This window comes from Drosophila biarmipes, chromosome X (assembly GCF_025231255.1).
Source record: "Drosophila biarmipes strain raj3 chromosome X, RU_DBia_V1.1, whole genome shotgun sequence".
NCBI lineage: Eukaryota > Metazoa > Arthropoda > Insecta > Diptera > Drosophilidae > Drosophila > Drosophila biarmipes.
Window position 1 is genome coordinate 1,163,729 of NC_066611.1, and position 15,484 is coordinate 1,179,212.

At 46.0% G+C, this 15,484-nt stretch overlaps 2 protein-coding genes across 5 annotated transcripts; both read left to right on the forward strand.

Annotated features, from left to right (window-relative positions):
• The first annotated feature begins 284 nt into the window (after positions 1–284).
• LOC108027158 (protein stoned-A) lies at positions 285–6,146 on the forward strand. Of its 2 annotated transcripts, none has more exons than XM_017098416.3 (3): positions 285–430; positions 2,263–3,576; positions 4,879–6,146. In XM_017098416.3, the coding sequence occupies exons 2-3, from the start codon at positions 2,292–2,294 to the stop codon at positions 6,144–6,146; spliced, it is 2,553 nt and encodes an 850-aa protein (XP_016953905.1). In that variant the 5' UTR covers positions 285–430; positions 2,263–2,291. The 2 variants fall into 2 exon arrangements, with proteins under 2 accessions (XP_016953905.1, XP_016953894.1); XM_017098405.3 differs by lacking the exon at positions 285–430 and adding an exon at positions 1,744–1,967.
• Positions 6,147–6,153: 7 nt separating this feature from the next.
• On the forward strand, positions 6,154–14,938 carry LOC108027144 (protein stoned-B). Of its 3 annotated transcripts, none has more exons than XR_001768311.3 (8): positions 6,154–6,300; positions 7,195–8,820; positions 9,549–10,791; positions 10,901–11,152; positions 11,229–11,410; positions 11,960–12,170; positions 12,958–13,180; positions 13,307–14,938. XR_001768311.3 is itself a non-coding variant. In XM_017098380.3 (8 exons), the coding sequence occupies exons 1-8, from the start codon at positions 6,189–6,191 to the stop codon at positions 13,100–13,102; spliced, it is 3,708 nt and encodes a 1,235-aa protein (XP_016953869.1). In that variant the 5' UTR covers positions 6,154–6,188; the 3' UTR covers positions 13,103–14,938. The 3 variants fall into 3 exon arrangements, 2 of the variants coding, with proteins under 2 accessions (XP_016953869.1, XP_016953857.1); XM_017098380.3 differs by having other exon boundaries at positions 7,195–8,123; positions 8,187–8,820; positions 12,958–14,938; XM_017098368.3 differs by having other exon boundaries at positions 12,958–14,938.
• Positions 14,939–15,484: the final 546 nt, after the last annotated feature.

Sequence of the window (15,484 nt, forward strand, 5' to 3'; positions counted from 1 at the left end):
AAGTTTGTTGAACAGAAAACCGGGCTTGACACGAAGCCCACGTTGTTTCATGCCTTTACACGTTTATATCAATTTTACTCGAATTTGACTTCCTTCAGGGCTGGCGAACAGCGTTGATGCGCGTGCGCTGAAAATCTGGACCAAGTGAAATGTCAAGTGTCAGCGGCAGTGACGTAAGTGACAGCTCTCTCTCTCCTTGGTCTCCCTTCCGTTGAGCTTTGGGCCTCTGAGAGAGCGGGAGTCCCGCAGGAGAAACAGGATAGCAACAACCTCGAGCACAGAGCTTTTTGAGCTTACTCAAGCTTTGGAAGGATTCACCACTGGCGCTGCCGCACCGCTGCCGACGTCGCTGCTGGCGAAAGCACTTCCTATGGAACTCAACGACGTTCTACTCATTCTGTGCTAGATTTCCCGATAGTTCAAACCAGAGGTAAAGCCACCGAGCAACCGAAAGAAGAATACCTAAAATCCGCAAAACCCAGGCTGCCACGCGCAGTGTTGTTAGTCACTGCCTTTTATTCATTTTAATATACTTCCGGAAGCGTTGGGTCCAGAAGGAAAGGATAAAGTGGAAAGCCCGAGTGAAATAGTGTTTTTTTTTCGACCGAACACAGTTTTATATTGGGACAAAGTGTACAAGAGTGAGACGTGAGTTGCATAATTTCCCAAGTCCTCTCGAAAATGCCGAAATGCAATTTATAAAATTCAAAGCGTAAAGTCAGGCCTACGAAAATAACTGTATGTGGGCCCATTTCACACTGAAAGTTATACACTTTTGTACTTGTATGCGAACGCGCGTGTGTGCGCCAGTGCGTGTGTGAGTGGAGTGCGTGGGTGCCGTCTCTCTCGCACGAAAACGTCGCCTAGCTCGCACTGCCCAGCACTGCGAGTCTGCGAATCATCGATTTTTCCCAACAACGCAGGAGAGAGGAGGCGGAAAGAGAAGCCCAGAGGTAGAAAAGAAGAATAAGAACGTTACTACTGCCCTCTTTTTCAGACAGAGATGGCGAGAGAGATAGCGGCACTCGGCACTCGGCACTCGGCACTCGGCCTTCTCCCTCTAAGCTTTCGCGGTGGCAGCACAGATCAACTCTATGGGGCTGAGACCGCAGAACAGTATAGTGGCTTCCTAACAACTAACTTCCTAGCTCTAGCAAAGTAGCGATTGAATACCGGGATCAAACTTCTTTTCCGCGGACAGTGTTGCCTGCGACACAAACGGGACTTAAAGCTGTCCAAGCTTTCGAATGTGCGTCAATTCCCGTTGAACTCAGAGTTCTGCCATGAAAATGCTTTTCTCGCAATTCGAAATCGTAGATTCCCTGGCAAAAAAGTAACTCGTGTTATTTTCAGTGGAGTGAATCATTGATTTTGAGCTGTTGTCCCTGGGTTGATTTCAGTGTTAACTGGCATAAAAAATGCAGACTCGCAGGCTCTTTTCAATTGTTGTTGCGCCGTTGCGCTGATGTGCCGTGTCAAAGTTCAAAGTTCACCTCTTGTCGATACAAAACACCCAAACAGGCAGATAAGCTGCCGCACGGATTGCTTAAGTAACTGGATTAAACCGTTTTAAAATGTATTTTACTGAGCCAAAAAACCGGGTTTAAACAAAAACGCTACTTCAAAATACTTTTTAAGGAAAGTCGAACAGGAAATGGTAGATGTTTCCTGTTTTCGGGGCAACAAAACCTTTTCGCCTTGAAAGTGAGTGCGGGTGGCTGTGGGTGGGTGCGCGTGGGGCTCTGAGCTTTGGCTAACTCCATTGCTGTGGCTGCGTTTCGCATGAAGAGTTGGGTGGTGAAAAGCTTTAACCTTTCGGCAAGTTCGCTAGTAGGTACACAATGGGCGCTCTATATATACGCAAATAAATGTGTACCAACTTTTCCACAATCGGGGTCTTGCCAGATTTTCCTTTGGGCCTCAGCGACAACAACTGGAAGAGCCGAAAATCGTTGGAAAAGGCGGCGGTGAGTGGGCGGCCAAGTCGCTGCATCGCCTCAAACTCCCCCAGACCATTAGATTTTAGACATCCTGGTTCCGGCACAGGATCGATTTCGTGGGACCTGCTTAGCTTACATAATGCCTCGTCTGTTCCTCCCACCCGCAGTTCCAAGACCCCATCTAACTAGAACTAAACTAAGTCCTACGTAGCCGTCGAAACCACCTCCGACATCTACAACACCTCCACCACCTCCACCACCTCCACCCCAGCTCGATTTCGATTTCGACCCGGAGTCAGTAAGTTTCACGACCTATTTGCAGACCGATCTCGATGTCTCCGCAATTAGATAATGCTTAAGCTACCAAAGGGCCTAAAAAAGAAAAAGAAGAAGTCGAAAAAGGACCTAGAGCTCTTCACCGAGGAGGAGCTCGAGCAGTACAAGCGCGACCTAAAGGCCAAACAGGAGGCGGCGGCCACCAAATCGGACGCCGGCGAATCCGACGGAGCGGCATCAGACGTTGAAGCCCACCACGAGCCAGTTGCCTCCAATTCAGGACTGGGATCGGGATCTGCATCGGGCCTCCAGGCACCGGCACTATCGTCGAGCAACTCACACCAACAGCCGGGAGATCAAACTCAGGGAGCTGCCGGCGGCGACGAGGAGTGGGCCAAGTTTAAGGCACTCACCTCCGGCGTCGATAGTATCCTTCATAAGACCCAGGACGAGCTCGACCGTATCAAGAAGGAGTCCTTCTACCAGCGCCTGCCCTCTGCCGCCGAAAAAAAGAAGCAAGAGGAAGAGGAGGCCGCGCGCCTTGAGGCCGAGCGACAGGAGCAGGAACGGCTGCGTCTGAGGCAGATCGAAGCTCAGCGGGACAAGCTAGCCGAGGCGGTTGTCCAGCTATCGGAATCGGAGGAGGAGGCCGGCGACTATGAGGCCGATGACATCTTTGCTACCGACTACATCGAGGCCATCACCAGCGGTGAGCTCCAACTAGCTGTTGTCCCGGATTCCCCAGTCCTCGCCGACGACGGGCCGGATCCCTTTGACACTGCCTACGCGGAGAAGGTCATTGTTGGCGCTGATCGCGCAAAGGGCAACAAGAAGCTAGTAAGCCTTGGGGCGGCCGTTGAGGTGCTCTCCGGTCGCGTAGACCGCGAGCACGCCGTTGCCTTAGCAAACCCAAAGCGTAAGTTAAGGAAGGGAATCCAGAACCTCCTGCTCAGCGAGAGCGTTGAGCTAGCTGATCCGGAAGCGGATCTTCTTGCCGCCGCCGCGAACGCCGAGCCGCAGCATAATCTTCTTGACGATCTCGACGAGGAATTGCCCGAGTCCTCGGCCCCCATTGATCTCAGTGTCTCGCTGCATTTGCACCTAATTCAAAACAAGCCTGCCGAGAACGAGGAGGAGCAGGATCAGGAAGATCAGCTGCTCAACCCGGACCTTTCCGAGTTCGATGCCCTTAAAGACGATGATGACGACGAGTTTGCCGAACTAGCAGCCGAGTCGCTGGCCAAAAAGGAAGAGGTTACTATAGTCACCCAGGTTATTTTGCCCGGCGCGGAGCTGCCAACAGAAGCCTTTGGAGAAGGGAGCTGGGCTGAGTTTGAAGCGGTACCGGAACCAGATACAGGTGAGAGTTCCTACCGATTTACTGCCTTCTATGATCTGCATCACGGCGAAAAGGTATTCGCAACTTCAACAGAAGGCTTCTCTAACCCGAAGTGTAAATGCAGGAAAGTGGTCGAAAACTATCATTACTGAACTTTGAATTGAAACCAAATCCCAACTTTTTTAGTTGCCACCCATTTGAACTGGCTGCTTGGGTTTTTTATATAAAAATTTGCTTGGGCTTATACCGCGTTAGTATTGTAAATCCTTTGTTTGCCCAAAAACGTGAAGTGTTTTGAATGACTTTCATTTCGTAGGTCACCAGTTGAAGTAAAAAGGCTAAAACAAATAGACTAAAGTTTATGTTTTACTTATTTCATATATCTTTTCTCATTGAGCCCCAAGACTCGCGGGTCAGGCCGTGGGCACCACTGCTTTAAACGGATGGAGTAGGCATAATGTTACCATGTTTCGTAGCGCTTCAAGGAATTTTTTTATATTATTTTCCCACTAATTTTCCGATCGTTCCTATGACAGCTATATGATAAAGTCGTCCGATTTTGATAAAATTTAATTCGAAATTCAGAACTACTTAAACCACTTAAAAATTGATATTTCCAAGCTTAAAAGGTTATAAGTTAAGAAACACCTAAGATATAATTTTTTCATATTTTCCGACTAATTTTCCGATCGTTTTTATGGCAGCTATATGATATAGTCGTCCGATTTTGATGGCATTTAATTCGAAATTCAAAACTAATAAAAAATGTTATTTCCAATCGTAAGAGGGTTTATGTTAAAAAATACAAATGATATATATTTTTTGAATTTACTCCTATGGGAGCTATAAGATGTAGTTGTCCGATTCGGCTGGTTCCGACTTATATACTACCTGCACTAGAAAGAAGACTTTTGGGAAAGTTTCAGCCCGATAGCTTTAAAACTAAGAGACTAGTTTGCGTAGAAACATTGCTAGATCGACTCGTCTAGTGACGCTGATCAAGAATATATATACTTTATGGGGTCGGAAACGTCTCCTTCACTGCGTTACAAACTTCTGACTGAATTCAATATACCCTGTGCAAGTGTATAAATATTCAATTTGAACTTAATGTTCTGTTTAGCGAATTTGAACTGAGAAACACATATCGCACAGTTTCAGGGTGATATTATTTCTCAGCTTCGTAATAATTCCTTTTGTAATTACATTTTTTGGCGACCGGCTCTGATGTAATAGTTTAATCTATCTGGAGAACGCTTGATTCTATTTTAAAACCTGCAACCTTATCTACTTTTCTAACCAATCTTTTTTTTCCATACCTAGGAAAGCCAAAGCGTCCGCCACCCCCAGTTCGACCGCCGACAGGACCCCACATCGTACCCGGTGCCATTTTTGTTTCGGACGACGAAGAGGAGAATCCGGACGACGATCCATTTAACACAAACTTCGCGGAACAGGTGATCAAGAAGACCACCGTACTCGAGGAAGACGCCGACTTCGATCCGCGTGCCGAGGAACCAGCCACTGGGCCATCCTCCCTAGCGGCTCCAACCCACGATCTTCTCGCTGGAAGTGCTACCGATCTCAGTCAGGTGGTTCCCGCGCCCTTGGCTCCCACTTTAAGTGTCGACCAGGATCCGGAGGACTTTGATCCCTTCGACACCTCGGCCATATCTGCATTAGTGCAGCCCAAGGCCACTGAGTTGCGGTTTCTGGAGCGCGAGCTTCTCAACGAGTCCAGTGGAGTGGGAGGCACTCTTAAGCACTCTTTGAGCGACCCAGACTTTGATCCACGAGCGGATCAGGAAACACCAGCGAAGCCGCAGGCGAAAGTAGAGCACATACAGGCGGATTTCGACACAGCCCGCCGAAAGTCCTCCTTGAGTCTGAACATCCAGGCCAAAAGTGTGGGCTTTCTGGTGCCAGCACCGGATCTCCTTGGAGTGGGTAATGAGTTGGGGGCCAATAAGAAGCCACTAACGCCGTATTACGCACCAACTGGCAATCCTCTACAAGAGCGAGAGCGTGAAGCCGAAGACGTTGATCCCTTCGACACATCTTACGTGCCTGAAGCGAGGCTAAGCGACATAGAGTTAAAACATATAGAAAAGGATCTGATCTCAGAACCCTCCAATCTGCGGCACAGCCTCTCTGACCCTGATTTCGATCCCCGGGCTCCACCCACCCCGGTTTCCGCTGAAGTATTGCTGGCCGTCGAGGAGAATATCAACATCAAGGTCTTGACACCCGCCCAGGAGCGAAAAAAGTTAACTAATTCCGTCGGATTTGGGGATTCGAAAGAAGACATCGATCCCTTTGACACCTCCATTGCGGCTAATCTCCGACCAGGTCAAACGGAGTTGAAGCTCTTGGAAAGCGAACTTTTGCCTGCGACAGCGACTTTGGTGACCGACGTTCTAGACGTTCAGAGTGACGCGCAGGAGTTGGGTTTTGGCGACAAGGTTCTCACGCCTTCGACGCACTCGAGACCGGCCCAGAATCTTGATCCGTTTGACACTTCCATTGCGGAGAATCTTGTGCCCGGCGAGACGGAGATCAAACTGCTCGAAAGTGAACTGATTGAGCGCTAGGCCTAGATAGTATTCAACCACAGACAAACAACAGACTAAATTATGGCCAATCCTTTTTTGATGGACGACGACCTGGATGGAGGTGACATGGCCGCCAATCCATTTCTCATGCAATCTGATCCGGAATCGAGCTCAGATAATCCCTTTGGAGCAGGTATGTACCAAGATATTTAGTTGCGTTGCAGAAGTACAAACTTTGTATGTTTGGCGCACCAGAAATGTTAAAGGTCCTCCTTACAAAATCGTTTCAGAAAATAATGACAAACTTTATTTTTTAATTGCCTTATGATTTTAGGAAAAAAAAGGGAAATAAATAAATTTGACATTTACTAGGGGGGTCGATTTGGTGGTCTTTAAATCGTAAAGGCAAAATGTATTTATTTATCCAATTTTAAGCAATATTGTCTCGAAAAGTATGTAACAGGTAGAAGAAAGCGTTTCCGACCCTATAAGGCATGTAGGTGTAGGGTATTGTGACGAACGATTCGTTTTTAATATGCAACATTTTATTAGGCATATTCCTGTAAACGTTCGATGGCTATTTTCAGCGAACTTAGTACTATAGCTTTTTCCGCAAACCAATATTAGTCCACTTTTTATAGTTGCTATATAGTTATTTTATAAACCTTTTTCAGTTGTTAATTTAATTAATAAATTATAAATTTAAGTTTAGACGTAAAAAGTCCTTTTAATTTTCTCTAGTTTCTGGCCTTAAACTGAACAGAGGATGTTTTTAATATCTAGTTCACAAAAAGCAATAAACAATTTTTTAGTTTTCGGTCGTAAAAAAACCAATAATAATTTTAAAGAAATACCGAGAGAAAAGTAAAACTTCATACCCAAAATGTTTGTCAGAATACCCTACAAGGTACTGTTGGAATTATTTTTTATCAGTTTGCCACGTTCACTCTAACGCAAAAAAAAAACCCCATTACTTTTCGAGATCAAATATATATTATGTATTTTATTATATAATTTATAAGATTGAATATGTCTATTTAAATGCACTTCTAACTTCTTTACTTAAACATTTAAATATTTTTTTTAGCTACTGGTGTTTCAAATCCCTTTGCCTTTGGTGGCGATGATCTCGAAACGGGGGCGGAACCGGAGGCCGATGCAGCTCACGGTAATGATCTTGACCCTGCAATGAGTTTCTTTGGGACCACGATTGAGGCGGAGGACGATGCGTTGAGTTTGAAGTCAGGTGCCGAGGAGGAGGACGAGGGCGTCAAGAAACTACCCCAATCGCAGGCACATGTGCACCCGCCTCCTCCACGCCCCCAGGCTCCTCCCCAGAGTACCCAAGATCTAATTAGCACGGTTTCCAATCAGTTAGAGGAGACCAGTTCCGAGCTACTAGGTCGCATTCCCGCCACCCGATCTCCTAGTCCGGTTTCGATGCGAGACCTGCACTCGCCGAGTCCCACTCCGGACTCTGGCCTCGCTGATCTGCTGGATGTATCCGTGGATAGCGGATCGAGTGCCCATACTCAAGGCATGGATGTGGATTTGATTGGGGTAGTTGCAGGAGGTGTTCCCTTGGATAATCCCTTTGCAGTGCCGACGGCGGTGCCTAATATACAGGCGGCAGCGCCACTGCCAGCCACGCCAGTAAAACAACCTCCACGCCCACCACCCCCACGGCCCGCTCCGCCACGTCCGGCGCCCCCAGGTCAGATGGCGCCCCAAAGACCTCCGCCACCGGTAACTGCAGCTACTCCAGGGCCAGACGCTGCGGAAGCGGATGATCTTCTAGACATGTTTGGCACTACGTCGAGCAAGCCGGTCAAGCCGCCGCCACCCAAGTCTAAGGAAGATATACTGAGTCTCTTCGAACAACCACAAGCACCGCCAGCGCCCAAACCGGATTTACTTCATGACGATCTACCCGAGACGAAGGCGCAGGATGTGCCGCCGGAACAGGTGGAGCCCGACGAGGACCAAAGGGATGGGACTACCTCACGGGATGAGCCGGTATTCACTTCCCTTCTTATACGACCAGATGAGAGTACCCATGACATAACATCCCAACCGCAGGCGGCTACGGGCTTGGAACGGCATGCGAATCACATGGCGGCGCCGCCGGAAACGGCCAGCAGACAGAGGGCGCCCACGCCAGATATCGAGATCACTACGGTAGAGGATCTTCCGCGTTCCGATGATGAGGATGAAGTGGATGTTAAGCAGGCTCCGGACGCGGAAGCAGAACCTAAAATTGAGCAGGAAACAGAAGCCGGGATTATCTCTGATTACAGCCCGCCAACGGAATCACTAATTACTACCCAGGCCGCTTTGCCCGATGACGATCCAGTGGCTAGTGAACCCGAGCCGGAGCAAATGGACACCGGTCTGGACTTTCCGTTGGCCACCAGTGACCTGGCTAGTGGTCAGTTGTCCGCTAACCCCTTCGCCAGCCCTGAAGAAGAAGAAGAACCGAGCTTCGCCCCCGTTCCCGTGGCAGTGGCCAATATTTTTGCCGTCGACTATGTGGAGCCGGAAGTGGAGCTTCCGCAGACGGAAGTTTCTCCCAGTTATACTGCAAATATCTTTGCAGCCGAGCCAGACGAATTCGACGCCTTCTCGGCCAAGTTTGACTCGGTGAAGAAGGACAACATCAGCATACTTGATGGTTTTGGGGGATCAGGAGCGATAACGCCCACGGGCGGAGATGGTAAGTTTTATCACACTGAATCGGGATACAATTGATAAGCGAATTTGAAAAGAACAATTTACTAATTGCTATGGTTGATTAATGTAGGAAAGAAATAAGTTCTAACATTAAGTTAAAATGATAAACGTGAAGGTGACTACTACACTCAGAAAAGAATTCTGTAAAGATTTTACCGCCCCTCCCTGCATCTTATTTCCTATCGACTCGGTCGACCTTGATCGCCCTAGCACTTTGAATGACCTAAGAATTCTTTTATAAAGACATGATAAAAGAATTTGATGACCTTTAACTACCAAAACATTGTATTTAGATCTAGTACGTCTGATAATGGAATCTTGTTCCTGTGTGCGGAGTCTACAGCATCAAGACCCTCAAGCCTTAATTTAGTCTGTACAAAAGCAATTTCTGATCTTTGCATTGCGTAATGAGGCTTCTGGTAGCTTATTGCCATCTTATCGATGCAGACTTAAATTCATCGACCTGCCGTTCTTACAAGATAGTAGTAGTAGTAGTATTTGCAGTGTCATAGTGTAAAGACTCGTAATTCCTCCTTTCTTTGTGTAGAAGACAGGTGTCTTGTTTGGCAAAACATCCAATTTGTTGAATGCGTATCTCCATCCTTTTCGCACTCCCTTTAGCTGAGGACCGGGTGCCCGATAGTCAAGGCCATCGACCATTCCGTTTTCCCTTGTTTATGTATGTGAGAGCTGACGTATTCCACTTTTCAGCTTGGGGGGACAGTGCTTTTGGCTCGGCTACGATCTCAGCGAATGCGTTTGGCGACACCAACTCAGCAGACGATGGATTCGGCAATGAGGACGACGATTTCTATGCGATGCAGGCGCCCGCTCGCGCGGATTCCGTGGAATCGGTGGACAAGGAGTTTAGCGTGGTCATCCGCCCGAAGGCGGAGGGAACTGAAGTTGTGGCTCCCCAACTGGCGCCACCACCACCGCCGGCGCGTGTTGCCAACCAGGCACAAACTGTAAATCCTTTTGAAGATGTCAGTGGCTTTCCGGCTCCAGGCCCACCACCAACCGATGGAACCGCCATGAAACGTTCGGACTCGCAAGATACGCCACAGACACCACTGTATGACGAGGATGTATCGCAGCCACTGGAGGAGTTCCCACGACTTCATTATGTGGGCCCCGGCTGGGAGATGCAGTTACGTCAGCCCAACAAGAAGAAGATCACCGGACAACGATTCTGGAAAAAGATCTTCGTCCGCCTGGTGGTACAGAACGACGTTCCGGTGGTCCAGTTGCTCAACCAGGCAGGCGACAAACAGCCCTTCCAGGAACTGCCATTACAGCCCTCGTATTCTGTGTCGGAGATTGGGGCCCAGCAGTACGACCAGTTCGGCAAGATATTCACGATGAAGCTCCAGTACATTTTTTACAAGGAGCGACCCGGCGTAAGACCCGGCCAGGTGACCAAGGCGGAGCGGATCACCAACAAGCTGACGAAGTTCGCACAATACGCCATAGCTGGTGACTACGAGGGCGTCAAGGAGTTTGGAAGCGATCTAAAGAAACTGGGTCTGCCCGTTGAGCATGCGCCCCAGTCTTCCCAGCTCTTCAAAATCGGGTCGATGAACTACGAAGATATGAAGCAGTTCTCCATTTGCATCGAGGAAGCGCTGTTTAAGCTGCCTGCGCTGCGGGAACGAGCGTTAACCTACAAAATGGAAGAGGTCCAGGTGACCGCCGTGGATGAGATCACTGTGGAGCAGGACTTCGAGGGAAAGATTCTCAAGCAGATTGCCCGGGTGCGACTCTTCTTCCTCGCCTTCCTCACCGGCATGCCAACCATAGAGTTAGGCGTGAATGACATGTGGCGGCAGGGGAAGGAGGTCGTCGGCCGGCACGACATCATCCCGGTGGCCACCGAGGAGTGGATCCGGCTGGAGGCCGTTGAGTTTCACAGTGTGGTCAATCAGCAGGAGTACGAGAGAACGCGCACCATCAAGTAAGTAGAAATCAGAGTGGGATTGGGCCGGCCGGCAAAATTTTAGGTATATTTAGTGTTTTTGAGTTTCATTTATTGTTTTTTTTAATTAAACCCAAATTTAATCCAGATTCCAACCGCCCGATGCCAACTATATTGAATTGCTGCGCTTCCGTGTGCGTCCGCCCAAGAATCGTGAACTTCCGCTGCAGCTGAAGGCCACCTGGTGTGTCACGGGCAACAAGGTGGAGTTGCGAGCTGACATCCTGGTGCCGGGATTCACGTCCCGCAAGCTGGGACAAATACCCTGTGAGGATGTCTCGGTGCGCTTCCCCATTCCCGAATGCTGGATCTATTTGTTCCGCGTAGAGAAGCACTTTCGGTGGGTATTTCTGGGAACGGTCAACGGGTTTTCTGGTACTTAATAATTTACATTTGCTTCGGCATCATTAAAACAGATACGGTTCGGTCAAGTCCGCACATCGGCGAACTGGCAAGATCAAGGGAATCGAGCGGATACTGGGTGCTGTAGACACGCTGCAGGAGTCGCTGATCGAGGTGACCTCGGGACAGGCCAAGTATGAGCATCATCATCGGGCCATTGTGTGGCGTTGTCCGCGTTTGCCCAAGGAGGGTCAGGGTGAGTTGAAACTCAAATTCATATATTGAAATGTTCCATATTTACATATCTAACTATGAATCTTAATCTTAATAGGGGGTATCAAATTTAGGTCAGCGCTGTTCAACGTAGTGATAGGGGCATAAAATACTTCGCTTCCTTTTTTGGAAGACATATGTAGGAAATAGTTGTGCGATTCCGTCTGTTTTGACTTATACATTACCTGCAATAGAAATAAGTCTTTTCGAAAATATGAAAATTTAAAATCTAGTATTTTCCTGTACATTACATGACTTACTAAGGAATTTTTGAATCATTTTCACTATTGCAAATAATTACTTGACAAACTTTATACTTTTTTTTCAGTCTATGTAATTTGCACTATATACGTGTGATTTTATTTTCAGGATTTGGTATTAACTGGTATAAGGTTAGCTTGTGAAAGGGTATTTAAACTTCTTGTCGGCTTTTCGTGGTTGTCTTCTTTCCCTCGTAATAGTTAAAATCAGTTACTCAATGAAAAGTAGAAGTACACACCTGATTATAAATCTTTAATTTTTTCCCCGTTAGGCGCTTATACCACGCATCAGCTAGTCTGCCGTATGGCCCTTACTTCATATGACCAGATTCCAAGCGAACTGGCGCCATACGCATTCGTGGAGTTTACTATGCCCGCCACGCAGGTCTCGCATACCACCGTGCGCTCCGTGAGTGTCCAGGATTCGGATGCCGATGAGCCGCCGGAGAAGTACGTCCGCTACTTGGCACGGCACGAGTACAAGTGAGTAATGATGATTTCTGTATGGTACCCGGCGCTGTGGAATATTTGTAAGAAGGATGAGCATTTTGGCTTTAGTCAGGTATCGTTTAGGAAGAAAGGTCATTGGAATCGGGTAAAATAAGATTAGTAGGGAACGCGAGTCCCTTAGGCAAATAATGATGCATTTTATCCTCTGAATACTCATCAGCCATTGTAGAAGAATACAACAATTGTTTATACCCATTAACTGTAGAGAAACGGGTATATTCGTCGGAAAGTATGTAGTAGGTAGAAGGAAGCGTTGCCTACCCTATAAAGTACATTTATTCTTGTTCTTCATATTCTTATTCTTCATATAAAGTACATTGACTTGCCGAGTCGGCCTAGCCTTGTCTGTCTGTCCATCCTTTTGCCCGAATGAACTCTTAGATCTCGGAAACTTTAACAGCTACCAAGTTGGTATTCAGGGTGCCCCGCTTACTTTCACGCTACTTAAAATCTTCCTGGCGTCTACATTTTTGAAGATTTTGTCAAAGCGTAAACTGAAATCGGAGTTATTAATTTTTACTTTATAAATGCTGAGAATCGTACCAATCTCATTGTTATTTTAAAAGGGTTTCTTCTTGCTTGCTTCAAATTTACGAACGAATTTGTCAGGGCAGGCAATCCTATTTCCCATAGTAAAAACCGGAAATGTAAACACTAATAAAATATAAAAAATAATTTCAAACATTTTTTCTGAGGTGTAAAAAGTTATTTGAGCAACAAACGGTGCAATTAATAATTCAAATAAAAATTTCCCTTCTAGGGTTGGCATCGAGACCACGCACGGCGAGTCCACGAACGCGTATCTGGCGGCAACTCGTCCAATTCGCGAGGAGCCACCAAGTACGGCCATCAAGTCGACTGCATCCCCGGTTCCGCCCAGCGATTCGGACACCGATTCTAACTAAGCTGGAACTGCTGAGCTACTGAAATGGAAATCCAAATTCCGAAGTGAATTGAACGGCAGTTCACCCAGTCAGCTTTCTGTAGATATTCCACGTTCATGGTTTTCCCAATCGTTCTTGTTATATACTTATTTTACAATACACTAGATATATCTGGCCCCTAATATATATATTTTTGTGTGCTTCTGCCGCAATTTTTCCCTCTAGCTTTTGCAGCGGGTTCATCGCGTTCGGTTTAGGTAAAGATTAGTTGACAATAAGGTTAAGTGCAGCAAGAGAAGTGTTTGAAGATTACGAAGCAGGCGAATAAAGGAACACTGTGTAAAAAGCCAAATGATCGAAGACCGAGAAGAGCTGATGGATCTGTGGACATGTCAACGGAGGGAAAGACAGCTGAAGCGTCTTTGGTACCCTATATCCTACAAACCACAAAGCCACAGCCACACCATTATGAACTAACCTGTTAAAGTTAATTGATATCAGACCACAATCGTACGTAAAACAACCCATACATATGCAAAGGGATAATTGTTATAATCTCAAGACACAATCATACTCACGCGAAGCATATATTCGATAACTGATGTAATCTGAAAGAAGCATGAAGCCAGGGTAATAAAAAGCAATTTCACATTCAGCATTCGAAAAGCAAGGGCTCAAGTGCACATATGGGTGGCCACTATTTAAACGAGCTGCCAGCCTCACATAGGAGTAATCAGCGCTGCGTAATCAGTCCCAGCAGCCAATATCGCATAATGTTAACCAACTGTTGAGTTCTGGTACAAGACACCGGCTTCGAATAGGATAATTAAAACAGGAGCAATATGCCAGTTGTAGACGACGTAACCAACCCTGGTCAGATTACATATGTATGTTGGATGTGAAACTTAAAACTATCCATAGCCATCAGATACACTTTAAGCCCTATGTATACCAACTGATTTAACGATATATTTAGAGATGAATTCAGAACTCCAAGCGAAAGCAAAAACCTAAATGGAAATGCATATTCAAATGTTATTGTTGTGAATCAAATTAAATTATATTCAAACTAAACTACAGTAAAGGAAAACAGTATAGGCAAATCATATTTGTTAAAAAAAAGTAAATTAAAGTGAACGAGGACACTAAAAGTAAAAGTTAAACATAACGTTATGAATATAACTATATGCCATACATATTGATTGATAACTGATTGATTTATTGAGTTTAATAGGAAGATTGCTTAAAATTAGATTTGTTAATTACGTGTTAAAAGAATATATTATACACCCAGCCTAACCACATCCTCAAAATTTGCCTATTACGACTTCTTCTCCCCTCCATAACTGCAAATCCATATTCCATGTCAGACCCCAATCCTACGAAGACAAAACGACTCGCAATGAAACAACAAATAAATATTAATGGAGAACGTGTATATTGTACCCTTAAGAAATGAATCTTCATTCTTGTATTACGTACGTTGCCATATGGACCTACGTTTATTTCCTTTTATCGTCTAAAACATTTGATTGTATGTACAATAAAAAAGAAGGAACCCCATGTAAACAAACCGATCGGGTGACAAACACTCTAACATGTTATATTTATATATTAATTATACAACAATCGACGTTCCCTACGCTGTGTGCTTTCGATTCGTGTCGGATTGACGACATGTACTGCACTGGGATCGGTCGTTATTATACAAATATGCGGCGCAAGCTAATGGTATTAACAAATAAACTAAATACAATATAATAAATTATTATAAACCTGACAGAAGAAAATGCATTATGGTGGAATAGTATCTTGTCAAATGAGAAAATAAATATTGAGACAACAAATATGAAGCAATGCCAACTGTCTCCTCGCTTTTAACTGGGTATTGGGGCTGGTTTTACCCATGACTCTTCGAGTAAAAGGGTATACTAGATTCATCGGAAAGTATGCAACAGGTAGAAGGAAGCGTTTCCGACCATGAAGTATCACTAGCCGAGTCGATCTGGCCATACCCCTCTGTCCATCTGTGCGTCTGTCCGTCCGTCCGTCTGTCCATATGAGCGCCGAGATCTTGGAAACTATAAAAGCTAGAGGAGTGGGACTTGCCATGCAGGGTTCTGGGCTTCCTGCACAGCGCAAGTTCGTTTCAGCAGGGTGCGTTAGGTGTGTTAGTGAAAAACAGATTTCCTGGAGGAAATCGCACTCCTTTTAGTTGAGTATCGGGTATAATATTATACACGTTGGTTTACTCGCTAATCGTTAGGTTAAACGGTAATTTGTATTGGAGTACATGTGTATCACAGGTAGAACGAAGCGTTTGCGATCCCACAAAGTATATATGTACATTATTAATCAGGACCACTTACCGAGTCTATGTCAATCAATAGTTAGCAACTTTAA

Coding starts and splice junctions, on each gene's coding strand:
- LOC108027144 (XM_017098368.3), top strand. CDS start 6,189: ATGGCCAATCCTTTTTTGATGGACGACGACCTGGATGGAGGTGACATG. Junction 8,821..9,548: donor AACGCCCACGGGCGGAGATG/GTAAGTTTTATC, acceptor TCCACTTTTCAG/CTTGGGGGGACAGTGCTTTT. Junction 11,411..11,959: donor TTTGCCCAAGGAGGGTCAGG/GTGAGTTGAAAC, acceptor TTTCCCCGTTAG/GCGCTTATACCACGCATCAG.
- LOC108027158 (XM_017098416.3), top strand. CDS start 2,292: ATGCTTAAGCTACCAAAGGGCCTAAAAAAGAAAAAGAAGAAGTCGAAA. Junction 3,577..4,878: donor GGTACCGGAACCAGATACAG/GTGAGAGTTCCT, acceptor TTCCATACCTAG/GAAAGCCAAAGCGTCCGCCA.